General features: G+C 40.2%; 1 protein-coding gene across 2 annotated transcripts in view; it reads right to left on the minus strand.

The window, feature by feature from the left end:
- Window positions 1–7996: 7996 nt before the first annotated feature.
- Window positions 7997–19084, minus strand: part of vash2 (vasohibin 2) — a 131626-nt gene continuing 120538 nt past the window's right edge. For both annotated transcript variants that reach the window (XM_063055805.1, XM_063055804.1), the window contains one exon: window positions 7997–11756. In XM_063055805.1, coding sequence (XP_062911875.1) covers window positions 11684–11756 — 73 coding nt within the window. In that variant the 3' untranslated portion in view covers window positions 7997–11683. The remainder of the gene's footprint in view (window positions 11757–19084) is intronic.

The following is a 19084-nucleotide window of genomic DNA, read 5'->3' on the forward strand; positions in this document are numbered from 1 at the left end:
GCAGACCGGAGAGCTAAAAGCCATGTTTATCAAATGTCACATTCTACTACAGAAACACAGAATCTCCCAGTGGCCACACATTTTAATTCCACATCCCATTCCCATTCTGACATGTCTATCCACGGCCTCCTCTACTGTAAAGATGAAGCCACACTCAGGTTGGAGGAACAACACCTTATATTCCGTCTGGGTAGCCTCCAACCTGATGGCATGAACATTGACTTCTCTAACTTCCGCTAGGCCCACCTCCCCCTCGTACCCCATCTGTTACTCATTTTTATGCACACATTCTTTCTCTCACTCTTTTTCTCCCTCTGTCCCTCTGAATATACCTCTTGCCCATCCTCTGGGTCACCCCCCCCCTTGTCTTTCTTCCCGGACCTCCTGTCCCATGATCCTCTCGTATCCCCTTTTGCCTATCACCTGTCCAGCTCTCGGCTCTATCCCTCCCCCTCCTGTCTTCTCCTATCATTTTGCATCTCCCCCTCCCCCTCCAGCTTTCAAATCCCTTACTCACTCTTCCTTCAGTTAGTCCTGACGAAGGGTCTCGGCCTGAAACGTCGACTGCGCCTCTTCCTATAGATGCTGCTTGGCCTGCTGCGTTCACCAGCAACTTTGATGTGTGTTGCTTGAATTTCCAGCATCTGCAGTATTCCTGTTGTTTTTCTACTACAGAACCTCTTTTCCTTTATTTTGATTATTTGAATGTATTTTCTTTTTCTACAATGATCTAGTTACTTCATTGAAGCCTGTACCATGATGACAGTTTATATCCTTATAATCCAAATGAAGAAAATTATATTTCCCTTTGTATAACCTTCCAGAAGCTGCATTCAGCTCCAGACAAAGCAGTGTAATTTCCTTTTTCTCTCCTGAGGCTACAGTCGCTATAACTTGAAGCCAAGGCACATGAACAAACAGCTGTTGGTTCCAAAGACAATAACAGCCATCATTGGAAATGCATTTCTAAAATAGAAATTCTAGATAAATTTGGAATGTAGATTAGAAAACAAAATAAGGAAATAAAGATGTGAAACCTATCTAAGCCTAGCTGATTATTACATCCATAGAACCTTATGCAGAATTTCACTAAAATAGACTCATTGCAGACCTTTAGTTCTGATTGGCTCGAGTGTCTTATGGAGCGTTAACTTGCTGAGACCTAGTCATGGGAGTAATTGTAATTTTAAACATTCATGCACATAAAGCAGCTGTCCGCTAGCCAAATTAGCCATGGACATCATGTGAAGAAACTACACTATTACCAAGTCACCACATTATAAATCATATGCCCAGGAATTTGAATTCCAAACAACATACTGTCCATATTACTTTATAAGCACTTGGGTCAATAGTGAGAGTTTATGGGTTTGAACAGAAGTACTTAAGTGGGGGCTCTGTGGTTTCTTTTGGATCCTTAATGCAGAGCTCACAGCTGCTGTTTCATCACTGCTCTGACCACTGATACACAAGTCTAAGCTTAAAGAGTTATTGCATTTAAAGCCACAGTACAGCTGCCATGGGGTGAAAGATGATAGGAAAGAACAAACATAACACTTTCCAGTGACACGTTCTAACCCTCCCTTACTCCAACATTGAAATGATCCAGTTGACTTCCAATACTGAGAGGCCATTATCAGGATAAAACACACCCATATTGAGAACCAATTAACCACAAAGACAAAGAAAATTCCTCTACCAAAAACAGTCCAAAGTACCAAACTTCATTTTTGTCATTTGGCCATCAGCTGAAAGAGATCTTCATCTCTTCAGTTTATAAATTCAAAATCTAGATTTAGTCTTTCATTCATCTTGTTTCTCCCAGATTCAACATTGACCTTGTTTTGCATTGCTATGGAGTTAATAGCAATGTTGTAACACGCAACTTCAGAATATTGTATAATATTTCCCTTGAGCTCTCTTCATTGAGTACACATTAATATTCCTTCAAATTCTTCCCATGGTCCTTAAGCATGGTAATTTTCTTTGTTCTCTGACTTGAATGCACAACGGCCTCATCTCCCCTGTATAGGTATTAATGCTTACACATAAAAGCTGGGCACAAACACGAGAGCCACATGACATGTGCACTTACTCAGTTGTGCACACACGTATGCTTATTGGCTTGTACTGGATGCAATCCATCACAGGCAAAGCCCTCCCGACCATAGAGCACATTTACATGGAGCACTGTCGCAGAAAAGCAACATCCGTTATCAAGGACCCCCACCACCCAGGACATGATCTCTTCTTGCAGCTGCCATCAGGAAAGTGGTACAGGAGTCTCAGGACTCACACCCACAGGGTCAGGAACAGTTATTACCCCTCAATCATTAAGCTCTTGAACTAGAGGGGTAACTTCACTGAACTGTACCCATAACTTATGGACTCACTTTCAAGTACTCTTCAACTCACGTTCTTGATATTTATTGATTATTTAATTATTCATTGTTATTATTTTTTCTTTTTTCTTTTTGTTTTTGCACATGGGTTGTCTGACCGTCCTGCTGGGTGTGGTCTTTCATTGATTCTATTGTGTTTCCTGTATATATTTATGAATGCCAGCAAGAAAATGAATCTCAGGGTTGTATATGGTGATATATACATAGTTTGATAATAAATTTACTTTGAAATTTGAGCTTTTTTTCAGCTCTAGTTCTAACATCTAGATTCACAGCTCCCAAGTCAGCATGCATAACAGGCGCTGTTCCAGACCCAGGGTCTGTGCACGGTACCAGTCCTTGGCTCTGGCCAGAAATCTAGTCAGATTCCCAAATCCAGAGGTTCTAAAATTCCCAAAATACTCCAAAAAAATAAACAAACCAACATCATCAGAATCCTTTGTTTGACCAACATCACCAGTATTACTAGAAGTGGCGATGCCCTGCATTCATGCAAAAAGCAAGTTTCTTATCACTGATGTCTTTTGTCCCAGTGAACACAAAAACATATTCAAAAGTTGGAAAAAAGTATTCTATCTAATAATGGAATAGATATCAGTAAATTGCATGACTTAAATAGTAGTCCCATTAATTCAGCCTGGCCTCTGAGAAGATGGTGACGCTGAAGTATGTGGATAAATTGGACAGGGTTCCACCTGAGAAAGTGCACTATTGTTCATTGATGCTTGACCCAAGTTGGTTAAAGTAAAATGAAACTGTTTCAGGTTTTGAGGTTGGTTTCCATTTTACAATCTACTGTACTTAAACCAAATGCACTTGAAATCAACTCTTGTGTTCCCCTGGCAGAGTTGAATACCTCGGTGTTAGGGTACCTTTGTAACTGCATCTGTGGAAAGGAGAGCATAGTACTTTTCACTCCAAAATAAATCCTTATTAAAACTGGAACTGTTAGAAAGTAAATTTGTTTTAAGCTGTAGATACAATAGGGAAAGGATGGACAGGGCAAAGAAAATGTCTTTGATTGGGTGAGCCCAGGGTTGCCATGATGAGGAGATATTTACAAAGCTGTCTAGTTCATAGGTAATTGAGGGCAATTAAAAAGAGAGAAACAAAAAGGACATGTAAACACTGAGAGGCATCTCAGAGCAATTCAAATGCACAGGACTGCAAAAAACTGCAGAAAGTAGTGGACTCTGCCCAGTAAATCATAGGCACATCCCATCCCACCACTGGTAGAATCTACAGGAGGTGCTGCTGTAACAACATCTATCAAAGATCCCCACCACCCGGGCGATGTCATCTTTTTGCAGCTACAGTTGGGCAGGAAGCACAGAAGCCTGAAGTCCCACCTCACTGGGTTCAAGAACAGCTGTTTCCCTTCGACCGTTTGGTTCCCGACCCAACTGCCAATATCCTAATCACCACAGTTTAGCAACACTATGAACATTTTGACCACTTCGTACTGAAATTTAATTTGTTGATATCGCCTTTTGGACTTTAGCCAGGCCTGCGACAAGGTAGCTACTTTCCACTCCCATTCCGACGTGCTGATCCATGGCTTCCTCCACCGCCAAAATGAGGCCATGAGGAGCGACACCTCATATTCCACCTGGGTGGACTCCAACCCGACAGCGTGCACATCAATTTTCCTAACCTCCCCCTTCTTTTCTTTCCTTTCCATTCCACATTCTGGCTCCCTTCTTCTCCTCACCTGCCTATCACCTCCCTCCAGTGCTCCTCTCCTTCCCTTTCTCCCATGGTCCACTCTCCTCTCCTGTCAGATGCTTCTTCAGCCTTTTATCTTTCTCACCTATCCCCTCCCAGCTTCTCACTTCAATGTTCCCACCCAGCAACCTTCCCTCTCACCTGGCTTCACCTATCACCTGCCAGCTTATACTATTCCTGCTCTGCTGTAGGGGAAAGAATAAAGAGGGCTAATAACTAGTAAGTAGGAATATGGATTGTGCTAATGTGGCAACAGGGAACCGCAAACCAAAGTAGAGACATGGAATGCGACAGCGAGGATATCCACGTTTCAGGAACCACTAACTAGGCTATAGTGTGCACCCATTGTTGCAATAGAAAACTAGATTTACTCTTAGAGCTGTAGAATCATTTTATTCTGTAGTCAGGACCTGGCTGTTGCTTAATTAAGTCTTCCTGTCACCACCATTCTATTTTCAAAATGTAGTTTTACTGTTAATCTTGTCAACTGACAATGTAAAAACGGTACCAAATTCATGCTTAGATTAGTTCTGGCTGGACTCCTGGTACGCACCAGTTTTTAGTAAACCGCCTGGTATTTCAAACACCAACTCCATGTGATCATTCAGTTTACTCCTGCACCCTCCCATCACCTTATTCTGGCTGTTTCACCCTCCCTTTTCCAGTCTTGAGGAAGGGTCTCTGTCTGAAACATATACTCTTTATTCTCCTCCATAGAGACTGCCTAGCCCGCTGAGTTCCTCCTGCATTGTGTGTGTGTGTGTGTGTGTGTGTGTGTGTGTGTGTGGACGTATGTATGTATATCAGGAATAATTAAGTCTGCTGGAATATTAGATCAGCTTTACTTTCTCCACAAACACTGCAAGACCTGATGGACATTTTCAACATTTTCCTTTTGGCTTCAGTTCTCTGCAGCTGCTTGAGTTACGTTTCAAAGTTTTAAAGTTTTTCTCACTGCCTTTATTAAATTCCAACATAACTAACATTTTGACACAGCAACCTCGAATTCACCCTGCATTTTGTTTTTATTTCCAATTTCCAGCATCTACCGTTTTTTCCCCCTGAATTGTGCATCTGAGATACAGCATTAATAAGTTTAAAATGTTCAGACAATTTACTGCATACTTTAAATGTAGTTCTCAGTATGTTTAATTTTGAATTCTTGTAAGAAAAAAAGCAACAACATAAATCAATATTCCTATTAAACTATGGAAAGAGAAGAATCCAAGGCATTGCTATGACTGGAAGCAAATGTGGGTCAGCAAGCTCGGGAATGTGTGACAATGGTGATTACAAGTTCTGTCAGGCAGAAGTTGGTTGGATTGCCAAGAGAGCATGGGGGGGAAAAATACAAGTATCTGCCTGTATATCACCACATAATGGGCAGTTTCAATGCCATTTGTCCTTAATGTCAATAGAAAAGAAATTTGGCTGGACTTATGAATGGGGCAAAGGATCCACCAGAGCTCATTTTACATCCTGCCAGCCTGTGAACTTCCACCTAACAAGACCTACACTATTTTATCCATTCATAAAAATCAGACACCAGACTCCAACTCTTGAATGTTGATGAATCCGACTGGACAAAAGCCAAAATACAGGAAGGAGATAGAGAGCTTAGCAGCACAGTGTCATTACAATGACCTTTCCTTCAATGTCAGCAAAACAAAAGAGCAGGTCCTTGACTTCAGGAAGTGGGGGAGCTGTGCACCTGCTCTTGTCTACATTTTTGTTACAAAATTTCCTTTATTACAAATTCGGTACTATACAGTATATACAAAACAGTGACTAACATAATTATTCCATTACAAATAGACAATACACATTAAACCAAAATGTTTCCATCTCTATCAATGATGGCAATTACACCCCAGGGAGCCCAATGGTCCCAGAACGCCTCTAAGGTCGCTGTGGACTGCGCGTGTTCCTTTTCAATATTTACCCGGGCACAAACATACCCTTTAAAGATTGCTAGGCAGTCTGCCCGGGCAGATCCTCCCACCACCCATTTCCAAGACTCACAGATGGCTGTTTTCGCCAGCCCCAGGAGCAAGTTGACAAGAACATCCTCATCCCTCCATGCCCCCCTCCTTACTGGATGACCGTATATAAATAGGATGGGGCTAAAATGCAACCAGAAGGCGAGAAGCAGCCCACGCAAATACGCAAAAAGGGACTGCAGCCTCACACACTCCGTACATGTGGTACACGGTCTCCTCCAGCCCGCAGAAGTGACATGCAGCTGGGAGATCTGTGTACAAACTAAAGAATATATTACAAGGCACCGCTCTATGCAGCAGTTTCCACCCCAGATCCTCAAGGTGCTGCTCTTGTCTACTTGGGCTCCACAGCAGCGTAGCGGTTAGCGCCCAGGAAGTCACAGTTCAGAGTTCAATCCCAATGACCTCTGTAAGGAGCTTGCACGTCCATGGAATTAGTGTGTTTTCTCTGGGTGCTCTAGTTTCATCCCACAGTCCAACAATGTACTGGTTAGTACATTAACTGGTCACTGTAAATTGTCCCATGATTAAGCTAGGGTTAAATCGGTGGTTGCTGGGCAGTGCAGCTCGAAGGGCCAGACTTATTCCGCTCAGCATCTCTAAGCAAATAAACATCAACAGTATTGACATTTAGAGCTGAGAGTGTTCATCACCAATTGCTGGTCCCTGTCCCGGATGCATCACAGTTTGGTATGGCTTTGTCCATGACCATACATAAACTGCAGAGGCTTGTGGACGCAGCTCAGCACATGACAGTTCCCAGCCTCCTTGCCATGGACTCTGTATACACTTGTCATCTCAGTAAAGCAGCTCGCATAATCACTGACTGCACTCAATCGCTTTTCTCCTCTCTCTCAGAAGGCAAAAGGTAGAGCAGCCAGGCTCAAGGACAATTTCTACCAACAAATTTGATGTGTGTTGCTTGAATTTCCAGCATCTGCAGAGTTCCTCGTATTGACAATTTCTATCATTCTGTTATAAGACTAATGAACAGTTCCCTACTATGATAAGATGGTCTCCTCACCTCACAATCTACTTCATTGTGATATAGTCTACCTGCACTGCACTTGCTTTGTATATATTGCACTTTATTCTGCATTCAGTTATTGATTTAACAAGTACTTCCTCAATACACTGTGTAATGATTTGAGCTGTATGAACAAACTTTAGACTGTACCTTGGAACTTGTAAAAAAATAAGTAAACAATTCCAATAATAAACAAATTCTAATTTTAATCCATTCCGGCCCAAGGATTGAATTCTATTACAAGGTAAGCACCACGGTATTCTGCCACTCAAATAACTGTTTAGCTGTAGCTGTTAAACAACATCACAACATTGTGAAAAATAAAAGATTATGAAAGAGAAAAATAATAGTAAAGGCATTTAAAATAAACATTCTAATATGGTCCAGCACAAAATACATCTGGAAATGCTAATAAAACTCAGGAGGTCAGGCAGCGGCTGCAGAGGGAAAAAGTGCTAGCAACGGGCTGTCTTCAAAATCAATCATTGATATGAAACCTCACCTTTGCTTCTCTCTCCACTGATGCTGAATATTTCCATATATTTTCTTGTCTATACCTTGATAGAAGATGAAAAACATCAAACCTATTATACGGTGAAATAGCGTACAAAGTATCTGTTGTTAGATCGTAGAAGAGGCAGGGACATGCCCTTTGGCTCACAATATTGTGCCGAACTAAAGAATAAAAACACTCACAACTTAAACTTAAACTTGAACTTCAAGTCAACCTCTTGGACTTTAATTTTTGACCCTTGGAGTCTCATTATTAAGAAATACTTTTTACCCCATAAAAGAAATTTGTCATTAAGTGAATTCCAAATATCACTAGATTTGGAAAGGATTTAAACTTTATTAAAACATCTCATGCATAGTGTAAAATATACACTTTCTCCATTCCATGGAACATGCAAGCTAAGTTTTAAATGACATCCATCATTTTATTCATTAAAAACAATGTTCACAATAAATAGAAATGTTTTAACCAAGTTTCACTAAAAATTATTTTGATAAAAATCCACTTGTTTCACAAGATATTTCAAGATACATAACAAAAGAATACTCGAAAACTTTTAATTCAATTGAGTTAAAATTAGGATTTCTTCTTATTTTTAACCTCAGACTCAGTTCACTGATTCCAGTTATTTCACAGATCATACTCCGTTTCGATGTAGTTTTTGATCAGTGTAGAGCGGCATCCATTTAAAAAAATCAATACTGATGCTGTAAAAGGTCAATAAGTTGGAAAACATTAATCCAAAAGTTAAAAATCAAATTTCCTTGTTCTTGAGGATTAAGGTTTCTTTTATAAAACAGTTTTCTTATCCAAGAGCTGCAAGTGCATTTTCTTAATCCATTTTCAGTGTGAGGGTGTTAACAGAAAGCTCAGTAATAACAATCCACGCTTGGGAGATGACATCGTGATTTCTTCTCAAACAGCTCTAGTCCCCATTTTGATTTAACTGAGCAGCTCACTACAGGAGCTTAGATGGCAATTCAAAGTTACACAATTAGTAATGGACTGGAGTTACATAGACCGAACAAGGACAACAGATTTCCTTCCGATAGACACAGGCGAACCAGTGTAAATTTTTTTTGACAATCAGAAGACTTTGTGATTACAATTGTCCTTAAACCCAATGTTAGTTATTTTTTTTAAAAAAAAGCATCTGAAAATTAATAGTTGAATTCAAGTTCTCAAACTGCACAGAGTTACTAAACAACTAATCCACTAATGTAACACAGCACTATCATATCTAGAAATACATAAAGTTTCATTTCCACTTGGCCACCCTATAACTTTAATGAGAGACTTTTTGTACCTTGTACTTGAGGGACACCTTTGAGGGGAAGACATGCAATGAACAAGACAGCTGCAGTTTCGAGTTGGACTCCAGTTATTGGCACATGCACGTTATAGTGAACACAAGGACCTGAATTAACTGCACAGCTTCCAAATGCCACATAACACAGAGTGAGCTACTGAGTATAACATACAGCGTCCACTCACTTTTACAAGTTGAGCCAATCTTAGCACATCGTGCATCATAGAATGTTCTTTCATAAATGAAAAATAAACACACACCCTATTTCCATGCTGCTTGTGAGAACACACAGCTCCTTAAGGCAGCATAACATAGAAGGCTCTTTGTATCCTTTACTGCAAGGTTTCTCCCAGGATTCACAATTTTGGAAGGAGAAGTTACTGAACAAAAATACCTCAGGATTCTTCATCTGGGAAAGTCAAGGAACATTTTGCAAAAAAATGGTTGAAAAGAATTCCCTGCCAAACCCTGCCTTTTACTTTTATTGCTCAGTTTTCTTGTCTTCCTTTAAACTCATGCAACAGGAAGTGAAAGAAATTATGCTTTTGATAGTCTGCAAAATTTACACAAAGATCAGATGAACATAATGATACAAGAGGAAGATTACTAACTGCGTCCAGCTCCCTGTTTCTCATGGAGTCCCCTCTGATTTAACCCTCCCGCTACCTCTCTCAGATCCCCATGTGCCTGGAAGTGATCACTCTCAACAGGAATATTTTCTTTGAACTTTACAATCAAATAGCATGATAGCGAACTACTCCTTTGATCCTACAATCCACTTCAATCAAGAATTTAGAATCATAGTGGGTAATATACAAAGAATCACAGATTACAGCTATGCGAAATTGGTTTCCTCAATTAGAGACTTGGGAACATTCTATTAATACTGACTTTAATACTCATGAACCTAAAGGAGCTCTTCATTAAAAAATGTCATTCAGAATTATGATGTGGTTGGTTTTGCAAATCAGTTCTTTGCCTTCAATAGCAGAATGGAAGCTGAGAACTTGCTGTTAAATTAAGTAACTTGATGAGACAGCAAAAAGGCCTGCTCCATATTTTGAATTAAAATAACTCACAGGAATGCAGATATTTGTCTGACCCAAGTTAACAGGGGTGCAATAAGTTGGACGATATAGAAAAATATATAGAACATATATTAACATTTTAGTCAATAAGATTGTATTGATAGCTAAATTTGCTGTCAGCTTCTTTAAACCCAAATTGATAACTCCATTCTTTGCATTTGAGGAAGTTATGCCTTTATCTCATTTCCAATATCAAAGAAGTTCCTTCTGAGCATCAGCTCAGTGCAAATGATTCCTTTCCACTGATCACTAACTCTGGCAAAGTTCGGCAGGTCATGATCCTGACACAACCAGTATAATTGTTATTCAGAATTTCAGCCCTAATCTTGCTGAAAGATTTACAGCATTGATTGTTTACACCCATCTGAGTTTCCTGCAATTGTATATAGATTTATCCTGGGTTTTTAAATTCAAAATAAATTAGATAATGAGAAAAATAAAAACTAGGTTTACCTCTAATCCATTTTGCAACTAAGATGGGCAACTCTTAACCAAACATGGAGCACCTCATGATCTTTCGGAAAAGATGTGCCAAAAAAAATTGTAATCTATTACAAACCCAAAGCTTTCCTCAAGATGATCCCATTCTTCATGGCCTAACAAGGATCATAATCAGTTTTAAATGGTACATGTGACAACTTACTAACTGCTGTCCCATGTTTTTACCTATGCCTATTTCTATCTTGGTCACCAGGCCTCACGATGGCACATGAGAGAGAAATTAATTACAAAATGTTCTCAGAGTTGTATGGATGATTTCACAATAAATTAACTTGAGTGGAGCCAAAGCTCATTCAAATTGCCTCCTACAATTATGTTGTGAGATGAACACATACCTGAAGTAGTCATTCTTCCTTTGAGTACATGATTATGATAAAGGCCCAATTCTGGGATATCACAGCTAAGCTTTATCTGCCCAGCTGTTTTTTTTAAACTTCGATAATCCAAGGATATCGAGTGCAACTATGCCCATGCTTTAGACCTCACTGAGATCAGGAAATCTACTAAAGACCAAGAAGTGATTTTGCTGGTTAGTATTGTATATTTAGCCACAGAAAATGACACAAAAATTGCTTTCCACTTATCCTATGTTATATTAAAAATTCTTTCCAAAATACTTTAAATTATTAAGAACATTTGTTTCAAAGCTTAGTTATTCATTTTCATTGGCTATTTCTAGCATTGGAAAGGAAACTCTCCCCCTCCCCAAACAGGTCTCTATTGCTTTATTTCACTTTATATTATAATTTATAGACCCCAAAGTACTAGCCACTACTTTAGCATTGAGGAAGCACCAGCATCTGAGTTCCAGTCAAGTTTCAGCCATGGGATTCACACTATAGTGCCTCCCAATAGCTTTGAAACTGTAATATGAATATTAATCACAGTGCTGCATTTGGGGTATAGATCCATGTAGCTTTTTTATGTACAAAATACACTGGATACGTAGATTAGTGCACCACTTTTTTGACCTTCTGGATTTCACTGTCCAAACAAAAGTGTACGCCAAACATCATTAGTAGTTTTCATCCCATAAAACAAGGTTTTGGAAAGTAAAGTGCATGGAAGAGCACCATTAAAGATGGATAAAAGTGAAAGATTTCACTCCATGGCTTCTTTAGATCCGGATTTGATATCCGACATCGTTCAGTGTGCTGAGTTCTGCTGGCTTCCATTCTGTTATGGCGGGCCTGAAAGAACAACACAAGAACAGCACAGGCTAAGAAGTGGGTTTGACTGTAGAATCAATAAACACATAATACTCGTATCAATCATGCATACCATTCATTGAAATAGGTGCTAATCACTGTGACCAAACTCAGGCTACGTCCACACTACACCGGATAATTTTGAAAATGCCGGTTTCGAGTAAAAACAACAGGCGTACACACTAAGCGTTTTTCAAAATATCTCTGTCCACACTAACACGGTTATTTGGGTGAATCTCCTCTACTGGGCATGCGCAGGACACACAGAAAACAAGCGAAGAGGAAACGATATACTTGGTGCGCGTTTGTCCAGTTACAGAGTAGAAAAACTTAAAAGGAATTGCTCTTGGCTTTCACACAGGAGGACTTAAAACTAAAAAAAAAACAAATACTGGAGTGTATGGAGGCAACCGACAGGGAGTTCACGGACAGTATGACCCGGCTGACGACAAACATTGAAAAACTGACCAACTTTGTTGCATTAATAAAGCACCTTGTTAAATGTATAAAACATGTCTGCATCAGTGTTATCTTGTATTTCCATACAATGTTACTTTAGGCTGTTACACATCTATTGTCAGAGAAGTACTTGCATAAATAGGTAAACCACCTTCATACAAGCAAGGACAGAAAACAGGACAAAGTGAGTATACTTATTTATTCAGTAAGCTATGGGTCAAAGTATTTGGTGAGTACATTTCTAACTCTTCTGGCTTGAGTCTCGTTGCCGTCTGTTCTGAAATTGTTAGGTTCTGCGAAGCGCAGAATCAAATATCGCTGTGATGATTGTACGTTCTAGTATTAATTCTTTGGCGACAATAAAGTAGTAATAATAATAATAAGAATAATAAGAAGAAATCAATGGACGCAGGGTCAAAGTGAAGAGAAAAGGCTGCGTTTTCAAAATTATGCGGCGTAGCGTGGACGTAGTCTCAGAATGAGTCTGGTGATATTGGTGTGAGACTACTGTTCTGCAACAATGCCAGTTCAGCACGTCTGCATAGCAACCCGGTGGACAGATCAGTTTTCTGTAATGGGAAGCAGCTCGGTTTACTGAGGGCACAGTTGGAATCCTGCTCCGAGCTCATTATTTTCAGTTGAACAAATGAAAATAACTAGGAAGACAAAAAAAAACACTGCTGATGCAGTAACCTAGCACAAAAACTGAATACTGGAAGAACTGAAAGAGCCATGTAGTATCAAAAGGAGGCAGTTGATATTTACTTTTTCCTTTTGCCTTCATGGATATTGCTTGACCAAGTTCTTTCAGCATTCTGTTTTTGATAATGGAACCATTGAATCTCATGCAGGACGTCACTAGCAAATCATCCAATCTGTTAAAGTTAAAAAAACAAAGCTGTGGGACCATATTCCAACACAGTGGTGTAGGAACTCGGGCAGGGCAGTCCCTAGAGTTCACGCAGTAGCTGAGTACACAAGAGCAGATTTTAAATCAATCCGTACACAAAATACTTGATAGGCTCAAAGTCATCAGTATATACCTCTAAAATGCCCACTGCAGAGCAGTGATGTGGGCACTGAATTACGGTGGCATTTGCTTCAGATTCATTCCAATACAATAGATGATTTTCACTACAGTGTTATTTGGCATCAATGTTCAAAATAATGAATGCATATGAAACTGAACCTCACAAAAGTGAAACAGTAAACCACATAATTGGGAACTATGGAAACCTGTGCAATAGGACTTACAGCCATTGTAACCAGTTGATAAGCCTTTCAAATATACAAGGATCATAGTGGTACAATTTTCTCTATTCAATTTCACACCTTTAAGCTTAGAGGACACAAATATATTTACAATTTCACAGAAGTTAGACATTCAATTTTACTGATAGACAAACTACGTAGTTTTAGTTAGTTTACAAGATTACATGGCCTGTAACTCAATAATAGACTTGCTTTAAAATCAATATTTTAATTAGTACAAAATTAATCCTCATTATTTAATGCCTGTGTTGAAGTTTGAACATAATTTTGTTAGATGTGGGCACATCCTGAGATCATAGCAAACTTTCCTATTTTTTTATTCTTTCTTACTTCTCTTCTAATATTTGTATACATATCTGTGCACTGGTAATGCTACTAATCTCCTTTAGCATCAATAAAGTATCTAACTGTCTATGGTTCCTTCATGATTTTCTACTACCATGCATCAATGGAGCGGTACAGGTAAATTCATGAGTTCTTAATGCCTTTAGAATTTACATGGATGACACCCGCCAAGTGATCTTTCTATTACCATAATTGTACTTTTAATAATACAACTTCTCACTTAATGAGGTCAACAAATTAAGACTCATTAAAATAAATAATTACTTAATATCAGAATCATATTTAATATCACTGGCATATGTTGCTTTGTGACACCAGTGTGTTGTAATACACAATACAAACTATAAATTACAATAAAGCACATTTTAAAAAATAAGTAACTTGTGCAAAAAAGAGAGGGAAAAGTAGTGTTCATGGGTTCATTGTCCATTCAGTAATTTGATGGCAGAGGGGAAGAAGCTCTTCATGAAACGCTGTGTGTGTGTGTGTGTGTGTGTGTGTGTGTGTGCGCACGCGTGCGTCTGTCTGTCTGTCTTCAGGCCCCTGTACCTCCTTCTTGATGGTAGCAATGAGAAGAGCGCATATCTTAGTGATGGAGGTGCTTAATAATAGATACTGCCTTTTGGATGCACTGCCTTTTAAAGGTGTCCTCGATGCTGGGAGGCTAGTGCCCATGATAGAGCTGGCTGAGTTTACAACTTTCTGCAGCTTTTTCTAATCCTGTACAGTGACCCCTCCACACCAGACGGTGATGCAACCAGTTAGAATGCTCTCCACGGTACATCTGTAGAAACTTGTGATGGCTGCAACAGCACTCAACCAGCTGATCTATCTCACTCCTGTACGCCTCCTCGTAGCTATCTGAAATTCTGCCAGTCATATTTGTGTCATTGGCAAATTTATAGATGGTGTTGAGCTGTGCCCAGCCACAGAGTACTGGGTGTAGAGAGCAAAGAGCAGTAAGCGCAGCACACATCCTTGGGGTGTGCCAGTGTTGATTGTCAGCGAGGAGGAGATGTTCTTTCCGATCTGCACGAATTGTGGTCTCCTGATGAAGAAGTCAAGGATCTTGTTGTAGAGGGAGGTACAAAGGTCCAAGTTTTGGAGCTTGTTGATTCAAACTGAGGGTATGATGGCGTTGAACACTAAGCTGTAATCAATAACAGCAGCCTGATGTAGATATTAACATTGTCCAGATGATCCAAAGCCAAGTGGAGAGCCAGTGAGGTTGGATCCACTGCCGATATATTGTGGCAATAGGGAAATTGCAGCTGGTCCAGGTCCTTTCTTAGGCAGGAGTTGATTCTGGCCATGGCCTACCTCTCAAATCACTTCAAAATAGTAGATGTGAGCGTCACTGGACAATCGTCGTTGAGGCAGCTCACCCTATTCTTCTTGGACACCAGTATGTCTGACACCTTTCTGAAACAGGTGGGAACCACCAACTGCAGCAGTAAGATTTTTTATCATCTGCTTCGAGAGCGTGAGCAATCATGAGAGTCTGAACAAACATGAGTTGTTTTCTCTGCAGTGGCGGAGGCTGAGGGAGATCTGATAGGGGTTTAGAAGATTATGAGAGGCATTGATAGAATGGAAAGGGAGTATCTTTATTCCCCAGGGTAGAAATGTCTAATACCAGAGGACACGCATTGAAGATGACAGGAAATACGTTCAAAGGGAACATGAGGGGTCAGATTTTTTTTAAAAAACACAGAGAGTAGTGAATGTCTGGAATGTGCTGCTTGGTATGGAGGAAGAGCAAAATCAATTCGAGGCTTTTGCGAGATGTTTAGATAGGCACATGAACGTGAAGGAAGATGGAGGGATGAGGACATTATGTAGGTAGAAGGGATTAGTTTTTGGGGTTTTTTGATTTGCTTTCTAGCTGGTCAGTACAATATTGTGGGCCAAATGGCCTGTGCTGTACTGTTCTATATTCTATATAGATCATTTCGTTCATGCATGGTCCAAGCCAAACTGTGTTTAAAATGATTCCATGAAGTTCTATCATCATCATTATGCACTGTGTCATATGACATCATTATCATGTGCCATGTCATATGATGTAGGCGATCATGGTCTTTCCATGACCATGATAGCTTTTGCCAAATTTTTTGCACAGAAGTGGTTTGCCATTGCCTCCTTCTGGGCAGTGTCTTTACAAGACAGATAACCAACCCCAGCAATTATCAATACTCTTCAGAGATGTCAGCCTGGCTTCAGTGGTTGCATAACCAGGACTTGTGATATGCACCAGCTACTCATACCACCATCCACCACCTGCTCCCATGGCTTCACGTGACCTTGATCAGAGACCTAAGCAAGTGCTACACCTTGCCCTAGGGTTACCTGCAGTACTATAATATGTACTTTTGTATAAGGTGCAATGTAAATTGTACTTGAAGGGACTTCAATGCATTAAAGAACCATAAGAAATAACGTTACATCTATAAGATTATAAGATGATGAGGGGCATTGATCGTGTGGACAGCCAGAGGCTTTTTCCCAGGGCTTAAATAGCTAACATGAGGGGGCATAGTTTTAAGATGCTTGGAAATAGGTACTGAGGGGATGCCAAGGGTAAGTTTTTCCACACTGAGAGTGGTGGGTGCATGGAATGTACAGCCAGCAGTGGTGGTGTAAGCGGATACAATAGGGTCTTTTAGGAGCCTCTTAGATAAGTACATGGAGTTTAGAAAAATAGAGGGCTATGTGTTCTAGGCAGTCTCCAGAGTAGGTCTCTAGAAATGGTCAGCACAATATTGTTGGCCAAAGGGCCTGTAATGTGCTGTAAATTTCAATGTTCTATCTGTTTTGAAGGCCACAGATCTAGCCCTCAGCAGACTAAAAATCTCCTGGTTCAATCACGGCTCTTGATTTGAGTATGTCCAGTATGTTCTCAAAGGCCCACACGCATCCACACATATCAAAATACCCTCTAACAGCTAGATCTTTGGCGGTAGCCTCCACTAAACAAATCCCATCTTTCAATCTGGCCACATTGAATTGGAAAAATTTATAGAAATGAATCCTAGTTGTTTATCAGGGTCCACGAGCTGCCTGGGAATTTACTCCAATTCTCTGCTAGGTCTGGAAAAATCTCAAAACCTTGGATATTGATTCTACAAAATATTATTTTAATTTTTAGGCTAAAGTCTTCTTCTGCCAAGTAGTATTGGGAAAGGATGGGATCTGACCAGGCTTGAGAGTACATTTGCAGTTGGTTGTAGTTGATACTCAGTATCATGATGGCTACAATCTTCATCATAAAACAAAGTTGTAAAGTTCCAAACTATGAAGGAACATTCGTTGCAATGCACATGTCAATCTCCTGAATTTGACTGCAAATTGAAATTTTACTCCTTTCTTCCCCCCCCCGCCCCCTTTGTAAAATGTGTTGCTCATCTATTTAGGGCTGCATAAATTGCCCCTGCAGCACATGACTTAGAAATCATAGGAAAACTACAGCACAGAAACAGGCCTTTTGGCCCTTCTTGGCTGTGCCAAACTATTTTCTGCCTAGTCCAACTGACCTGCACACGGACCATATCCCTCCATACACCTCCCATCCATGTATCTGTCCAATTTATTCTTAAATGTTAAAAAAGAACCCGCATTTACCACCTCGTCTGGCAGCTCATTCCATTCTCCCACCACTCTCTGTGTGAAGCTCCCTTTAAACTTTTCCCCCCTCACCCTTAACCCATGTCCTCTGGTTTTTTTCTCCCCTTGCCTCAGTAGAAAAAGCCTGCTTGCATTCACTCTATCTATACCCATCATAATTTTATATACCTCTATCAAATCTCCCCTCATTCTTCTACACTCCAGGGAATAAAGTCCTAACCTATTCAACCTTTCTCTGTAACTGAGTTTCTCAAGTCCCGGCAACATCTTTGTAAAACTTCTCTGCACTCTTTCAATCATATTAATATCCTTCCTGTAATTTGGTGACCAAAACTGAACACAATACTCCAGATTCAGCCTCACCAATGCCTTATACAACCTCATCATAACATTCCAGCTCTTATACTCAATACTTTGATTAATAAAGGCCAATGTACCAAAAACTCTCTTTACGACCCTATCTACCTGTGACGCCACTTTTAGGGAATTTTGTATCTGTATTCCCAGATCCCTCTGTTCTACTGCACTCCTCAGTGCCTTACCATTTACCCTGTATGTTCTACCTTGGTTTGTCCTTCCAAAGTGCAATACCTCACACTTGTCAGTATTAAACTCCATCTGCCATTTTTCAGCCCATTTTTCCAGCTGGTCCAAGTCCCTCTGCAGGCTCTGAAAACCTTCCTCACTGTCCACTACACCTCCAATCTCTGTATCATCAGCAAATTTGCTGATCCAATTTACCACATTATCATCCAGATCATTAATATAGATGACAAATAACAATGGACCCAGCACTGATCCCTGTGGCACACCACTAGTCACAGGCCTCCACTCAGAGAAGCAATTCTCTATTACCACTCTCTGGCTTCTTCCATTGAGCCAATGTCTAATCCAATTTACCACCTCTCCATGTATACCTAGCGACTGAATTTTCCTAACTAACCTCCCATGCAGGACCTTGTCAAAGGCCTTACTGAAGTCCATGTAGACAACATCCACTGCCTTCCCTTCATCCACTTTCCTGGTAACCTCCTCGAAAAACTCCAATAGATTGGTCAAACCTGACCTACCACGCACAAAGCCATGTTGATTCTCCCTAATAAGTCCTTGTCTATCCAAATGCTTGTAGATTCTGTATTTTAGTACTCCCTCCAATAACTTACCCACTACCGACGTTAAATTTACCGGCCTATAATTTCCCAGATTACTTTTCGATCCTTTTTTAAACAATGGAAAAACATGAGCTACTCTCCAATCCCCCGGCACCTCACCCATAGACACCGACATTTTACATATATCTGCCAGGGACCCTGCAACTTCAACACTAGTCTCCTTCAAGGTCCGAGGGAATACCCTGTCAGGTCCTGGGGATTTATCCACTTTAATTTGCCTCAAGATAGCAAGCACCTCCTCCTTTTCAATCTGTACAGTTTCCATGATCTCACTACTTGTTTCCCTTAATTCCATAGACTTCATGCCAGTTTCCTTAGTAAACACAGACGCAAAAAACCCATTTAAGATCTCCCCCATTTCTTTTGGTTCCACACATAGCCAAGCACTCTGATCTTCAAGAGGACCAATTTTATCCCTTACAATCCTTTTACTCTCAA

The sequence above is a fragment of the Mobula hypostoma genome, chromosome 8 (genome assembly GCF_963921235.1).
Source record: "Mobula hypostoma chromosome 8, sMobHyp1.1, whole genome shotgun sequence".
NCBI classification, from domain to species: domain Eukaryota; kingdom Metazoa; phylum Chordata; class Chondrichthyes; order Myliobatiformes; family Myliobatidae; genus Mobula; species Mobula hypostoma.